The sequence below is a fragment of the Phalacrocorax carbo genome, chromosome 2, assembly GCF_963921805.1.
Source record: "Phalacrocorax carbo chromosome 2, bPhaCar2.1, whole genome shotgun sequence".
NCBI lineage: Eukaryota > Metazoa > Chordata > Aves > Suliformes > Phalacrocoracidae > Phalacrocorax > Phalacrocorax carbo.
This window is the reverse complement of record NC_087514.1, coordinates 94,105,672-94,113,065: the sequence shown is the minus strand read 5'-3', so window position 1 is coordinate 94,113,065 and position 7,394 is coordinate 94,105,672. Positions and strand designations below refer to the sequence as shown.

Here is a 7,394-nt window from a genome sequence, read left to right as displayed (position 1 = left end):
CTAAAAAGATTATTTAATTCCCCTGAACCTTGTTTTCAGGATAATGGTGCAGTTTCTGAAGCAGAGAGGTGTCTTGTAGCAATGTCAGCAATCCAGTGAAGGACTCACTGAAGAAAACTGCTTCAAATCCTGGATTCATGCAAAATGGGAAGTTTGAACAAGGAAAAGACCCACAGGTGAGTTCAGACCTCCCAGTTACCCCAAAACACCTTCTGTTGTAGATTAGCTTACCCAGCGCTACAGCCTTGCTCTGCTTTCTATTTTTGCTCAAACTAACACATTAGCAGAAGGTGCAGTTAAGCATACACGGGTGGCTCTCAAACAGTTCCAAGTCCATTCAACCTGTGGTGCTCTGGTACTGTCTCCTGACCAGGAGAAAATTTCTCTTATTTACTTCCAAAAATAAACTTGAATGTGATGGAACTTTCATGGGAAAAGTGTACTCTATGGCCTCAGTGCCGTCTGGTTGCTAATGCTTGGCAATTTTGCTGCTTGCTAGTGCCCAAGACGCTTACCTATTTCAGGAAGAGAACTAGAATGGCCTAGAGAGATTCCTATGCTGCATTATCGAGGCTCTTGTGCTACTTTTAAGTTTCAGCACAAACGCTTGACAGCTGCCTTACAGTGTGCCTCTATGCTCTGTAAGGAATTAAGCAGGCTCTGTAGGAGTACAGTGTTGTAATCGAGATAGACAGTCTTGTCAGGAGACTTGGGACTGAGCAAGGCTAAAGCTAGCTCAAGTCTATATTCCAATACCACTATTCCTAATTCTACTAGCTGCTGACTAGACTTCTGCCACCCAAGCAGGTGTTGTGATTTGCCTTCATGCTTGAAGGAAGAAAACACTGAAGAAAATTTGTCTATAAAAAAAAAACAAACAACCAAACCTAAAAAAAAACCCATATGAAAGTTCTCTCAGGCATCGTTCAGAAAGATACCGTTTCTATGGTCTTACACTGCACCCAGGTCCAACAACTGGTGCCAAAATTCTCCAGGTATGAGCTGTTCACGCATCAGTTCTAGAATCAACATAGAAAAGCCATTTTGACGTACCCCTGCTTCTGTGAGGCTGTGACTCCAGCCCAGGTCCCTCAGACGTCACGCTGGCTTCAGCAGCCTCCCTGTGCTGCTCCTTGGGCCCAGTCAAACCTTTGTGGTGACAGTGCCTTTAATGATCAGAGGCTAAATCTGAAGCTTCAGGTTAGTTAATCTATGCCATACTGCAAATTATGTAGAATACAAGCACCAGCAATGACCCAGGCTACACAAAGACCTGTGTCTTCTGTGACAAAAAGCCTCAAAAACACTAATTTTAAAATGTCTTAAGTCAGTTTTTATGATCTCTCAGGCCTTCTTGCTTGCTGTTTGGAGGCTATACTTTTCCTGTCTTTGTTCTATTGTGGTTTTGCAAAGACTAAACTAGACTTAACTGTAACTTTCACACACATCAAAGGCTTATACTAAAAGACTTATACTACAAAGAACCGGACAGTATTTTCCTAAAGAAACAGTATCCCTGTAGTCCACTGTCTGGACAAAACATGGCCGTTATTACCAAATTATGCTCTCATTCATAAATAGTGTAAAGTTAGTTACTGCTTTTAATACAAATGTAGGGCAGTTGCACAGTGACGCTGATGATAGTGTATATGAGTTGCTCTGAACTATGACTGGAAAAAGGTCTAAGACAGACAGCCATTTACAGTCACCAACTTATTTACATCTTAATATGCAAATTGTAGGCAGCAGAACAGCCTGACTGATAGTAAAGCAAAAAAAAAAAGCAAGTAGATTTTTTTTTCCAGTTGAATTACCTGCACCTTCCACTGATTTAATTCTAAATAGCTCCAGTCTGCTGTTACAGTGAAGTTCTTTCACGTTTACAGAAAGCAAAAATACTCCTCCAGCTGAAATAGATGCAATCTGTGCCCAAATGCTTCTTACAGATGCCAGAAAAGGGATCTTTGTATAAATTTGAGTTGAACTCCAAAAGGTTTAACACTAGGGAACTGTAGGTAAGGTACCTTTCCTTCTCCCTTTCAATAAAATTATGTTTAACTAAGGAATTCTCACTTTACCACAGCATTGTAGGGAAAATGACCTACGTTTAAGAGATCACAAAGAAACATTTTACTAGATGTGCTTTCAGAACTGTAAGAAAATAAGAGCAGAATGACTTCCTATGTTGTCTTCCCCCCTCTGCCGCCTCTAAGAGAAGACTTCTATATAGTTGGCAACATTAAATTAATTTCCAGCTTTTCAGTTGAAGGAAATTGTGAAGACCCTATGCAAGTTTAACAAAATAAACCATAAATATCAGTGTCTTTCGAGTAAGAGTTGCTGAAACAGACCTTGCAAGTTAAAATCAGAACTGCAATGTCTTTGGAAAAGACAACTAGGCGAGAACCACATTTAAAATGTGTTAAGAAATATTAGTTTTATTTAACCAGTTTTCACAGCTGAATATTTATTCTATAAAAACTTTACAGATTGTACAGTTTATATATAGTTTAAACTACTAGAACAAAAAAGTAGGTCCCACAGATGCAAAAATACTGTACCAATCCAAGATAAAGGCAGATTTACACACTGTACAGCTCTCCACTGGGAAGGGGAGGTGGGTCAGTTCCAAGTAAAAACTTCAAAACTGTACAAAAATAAGGTTTGATTTTTTTTCATTCTTCATAATACATTCAATAAGATTGCAAGCACAGATACCCAAGTAATAATAGATACCTGCGGTCAGGAATCAATAACCACTCCTGAAAGGAATGCAAAATAGGTCTATTTACACAGGGCACTCTTTTACACCATACTGTATATAGTGTATATTAAAATAATAAAAAAGCATAGACAAAGAACATTAAACATCTAATATAATGCAGGGGATTTTTTAAAGGAGTTTTTTTTACTTAATAGTGTGCCAAAAGAATTTTAACTTATTAAATAATATATTCTAAGTGAACCTAAAATTTATTAACATAAAATGCATTTTTGGTGTAATACATCAATTAAACCAGCAAATAGGAAAAAAAGAATCAAAAACAAAACCCAAACTGTATATAAAGTAGTATTCTCACCCAGCAACAGAAGCACTTATGTAGTTATTTAAAAAAACAAAAACAAAACAAAAAAACCCAGAGAGACTATTTAAAAACCCACTAAAACTAACTTATAACTTAGGATATTCATACATAAGATATTCAGTGATTCACTAATACTGCAAAACAAGCTTTTTTTATCTGTGTTTTCCTTTTTCTTCCCCCTTCCATTTCCCTCCCCTTCCCCTCTTTCCCCTTCCCCAAGAGACAGTGGTTTCTTCATGTTATCTGGGTAAGAATTCATCATATTTCTGCCCCTTCCTCCCACCCCTCTACACCTCCCCCCCAAAAAAGGACAGAGTGTTTTCTTAGCATTAATCCTGAGCACACTCTCTTTTTGGGGATTCAATGTGTGATTTAATCTTAACAGGGTTTAATTCCCCCAAATTTTAGAATGTTCCATTGCTTGAGGTATTTCAACCACCTTCTGCGACAATGCCTTGTATCTTAGCTGACTCCTGGGCAGTGAAGGTAAGGGCTGGCTAATACCCGTTTCAATTCTGTATTCTACTGAAAAAGAAAAGCATTATTCCAGACTTCCCTGCCACACAGAAAATAATGCAACACCATTCACTTTTTAATCCATTCTCTATTTGATACAGTACTAGCCAAAGATAACAAAAACTAGAGCCTTTAAAGAGATGTTTGGTAGTGCACTCTATCGTATTTTTTAGCTTGTGTGTGTGTGTCTACATACACACGCTCACACACATATTACGTTTTTATATATATATAAAAAGACATATATATGCACACACGTACGGTTTTGTGTGTGGATATATATCTATATGTAACACTCAGGGAGAAAGGAGTTTTGTTCAAATTTAAGTGATACAGTACTTTTAAACCCCTTGACAATAAAAAGGGGGGGGGGGGGAGGGGGAGGGGGAGTCCACTCCTGTTCCCAAGCTGAGCAAGGGGTGAGTTTATATAGGTTTTTAAATGGGCATATTTTGTTTGCCCTGATGTCCAAGAGATACAATTCCAGTGTCAATGGGCATCTCTCATCAGAACTCATCAATTTTCTTCTGCAGGTATTTTAACATTGAGTCCATCCCTTGTGCTGAGCCCCAGATTTTCTTCAAAACTTCACACTCCTTTTCATTTGCTTGTTCCAAGTCCACCTTCATGATATTACGTACTAAAGCTTTGGATTCTTCAAGTACCTAGGCAAAAAAAATAAAAGGGCGGGGGGAAGGGAAGGGAGTTGGGTTATTATTACAGGAGAGCTGAGCAACATGGGCACTTACAGGTTTACATGGGCAAATCCTGAAGTTGAAGAACTTAAGCTTATCAGTTCATGGACGTACTATGACCCTAAGAAAAGTTTCTCCTAGAGTCTATCTCATGATGTCACACAGGATTTCCTTACCCTATATCAGCACAATTTACAAGTGCACAAAAATGTGGAAATAAAATAATAAATTCATAACTATGACTTTGTGTGTATATATACACACTATATATAAAAATATAAAAAATATATATTCTATATAAACCATATATATATATGTGTGTGTGTGTATGGTTTTGTGTTGATAACTTGAGAAACCCCCAACTCCATTTTGGCAAAGGCTAATCATAACACTCTTATCCAGAACTGCTCTAATAACCAGGCAGGCCTTGAATCTCTTGAGCATTTAGACTGAAAAATCTTGTTTGCTTTTCCATTTAGAAAGCTATTAATCTGTTTCAAGATCCAAAATTTCTAATGCACAGAACAGCTAATTTGTACTGTATCTTTTCCTGTAAGAAAGCACCAAGTAGTCGTTTTAGCTATCTTGTGCAACTGCCAGTGGTGCGCACAGCCACAAATGCACTAGGTGATACTCGTAAAACTAAATGCAGTCTTTGACATTATGTTGACCTTCTTATTGCCTTGGTAATTTAACTTACAACTCAAGATAACGCAAGACTTCTGTGCTTCCGTGCAGTTCTTACGGCAACTCTTTACACTGTTGATTAGACTAAGTGGGACTTATGCAACTATGTTAAAACCAAAACATATTGTAGAGTCCAACGCTGTTTTAATGTTCTTAACCAGAGTGTTCTACGGCATATGATAAGGAAGAGTCAGATGTAACTTTAAAAAAAATTATTCAAAACCCCAGAAACTAAGAGATACATAGCAATGTGTTAAAAGCCATTGCCATACTAAAATGCAGTCCTTGTTTCATGACAACGGTGGTTTGTTTTTTATTTTAAGAAGGACATAATAACGTAGTCTAATAATACTTAGATTAATTATTCTTACTCTAATCATAAAAAGGTATTGTAAGACAATAAAGGAAACTTACAACTGAATTACATGTGACAAGCTCCTTAATTCGAACCATTACTTCTTGTGTGAATGTTCCTGGCCAAAACACTTGAGAGACGAGTCCTTTGGCACAAGCTTCCTGCGCAGTCAACTTCCTCCCACTGAACAACATTTCATTGGCCTGAAGGGATAAAAAGTTACTTCTGGTATGAAATGTAATGAGACAAAACTCATTAAAGGAAAAATGTTCAAAACAAATAAGGAAAATGCCTGAACTACTTGAAATAGTTTTGTTTATTATAGCTCTTCCGACTTTTAATCAATAAAGCCTTGCCTACCACTAGCTGGTCAGTGGTGTTGACTGTACTACAGCAGTAGTTATAAAAATACGGAGGTCTATGATTAAGGGTTAAACGTGAAAATGTCTTTTGTCATTTCCCATTCATGACTCTTGGTTAGCTCTACCCTTCTTGCGGTATCGCTGACTTGATTAAATGTCTGTGCGGTAACAGGTTATAATGCCTGGCAGATGCGTAGCATAATGTTAGTTGCAGCAATGACATCTTTGCTAAAGTTCTACATTATCCGTAAATGACAGAGATAACCCCGTTTTGGTAGTAGACCGCCTGGGAACTGGCAGTCTTGGTAGAACAGTTAAATATTTTGCAACCAAGATTTTTTTTCAGTACTGAAAAATGTCTGAAACCTAAATAAATGGTTTATTTTCAGCATTTCTGAAAAGTCTTCAACAGTATTTCATTTATGATGAAACATTTAAAATAGCTGGATCATCTTAAAATTTGACCTCCAAAACCCACTGAAGGGAAAAGGATGTATTCTGATTTCTGATCAGATTCATAGAAAATAAACATTCCCATTTTATTCAGGAGGTCAATATTGAACTGCTAAATCCTTTCAAAAGTGTTTTAGCAGTCGTCTTAAAAACCCCCAGCGTTTAAAAGATCTTGTACCTAGTTTAAGGGTACAGAACAGAGTACTACAGTCTATGCAATAAGAATTATTCTTATCTAGTCCTTACCTAGTTCTGTAAATCTTTTTGATTTGTAATTATCATACACTTCACTATTTATCAGCTTCCCCGTTAAAGCTTCATCCTACAGCCATTTATGCTTATGCTTTAATTCTACCTTTAGTGAAGCTTCTTATATAGTTAAACTTTTTGGTTGCAGTGACATCTGCACAGAAACAGACAGTGAAGATTAAAAAGTCAGAGTAATTGCCAACCTCAAGACAAAACAAAAAAAGAAGTCAGTGTTACTGTGTCTTAATGACTAATTTACATTGAAAATATGACAAAGCCATCACTGGACCTTTGAAATACAGGAAATAAGGCTGTTAGAAAACACCCAAACCTGACAGGTGTAGCATTTCTGAGGAGAAAATTCTGAGTTTTTTTTAATGTTTTCTAATACTGGAAATTTTGGTAATTATTACAGCTACTTTCAGTAAAGGATCTCAAGCTAGAGAATTACTGCAGGTTATGTTCCTGGTATTGCCATTTTACAGGTGAAGAAATTTGAAAACTCAGAGGTCTATTACTTGCCCTTTTGTAATGAAATACAAAAGGGTTCTGCTGGCAGTTTGGTTGCTGACTCCCAGTCCATTAGGCATGTAAAAAAAGGAGACGGTTCCTAGGGTATTTCACATAAAAGTTATCATCACCACATCTCTCAAAAGTTAAAATGGAAAGTTGTGATCCACGTATAGTAGTTTAAAATAAAAAAAGGCCTCAAACTAAAGGTACAAATAATATACCCCTATAAGTCTACCTTCTGTGAAAGCAAAGTCAAATACACAAGGGTCATTAACTATCACAACTATACTTTCTAATTTTCCAGATTACATGTGACTAATACTAACCTGAAACACTGGCCAAAAATCAGTGATACACACAAGTTTGTCTAAAAACAGGAATAATTTTCCTAAGGAGACAGAGAAAAAAAAAATTTCTTCCAAAATACTTAAAAAAACCCACCAAAAACCACAACCAACCAGCTTCTTTTTTTCCTAAA

The 7,394-nt window shown here is 36.8% G+C and overlaps 1 protein-coding gene across 2 annotated transcripts in view; it reads right to left on the bottom strand.

The window, feature by feature from the left end:
- Positions 1 to 3,120: 3,120 nt before the first annotated feature.
- CDYL (chromodomain Y like) overlaps positions 3,121 to 7,394 on the bottom strand; it is a 106,718-nt gene continuing 102,444 nt past the window's right edge. For both annotated transcript variants that reach the window (XM_064443533.1, XM_064443532.1), the window contains 2 exons: positions 5,399 to 5,542; positions 3,121 to 4,267 (listed from right to left, as the gene is read on the bottom strand). In XM_064443533.1, coding sequence (XP_064299603.1) covers positions 4,109 to 4,267; positions 5,399 to 5,542 — 303 coding nt within the window. In that variant the 3' untranslated portion in view covers positions 3,121 to 4,108. The remainder of the gene's footprint in view (positions 4,268 to 5,398; positions 5,543 to 7,394) is intronic.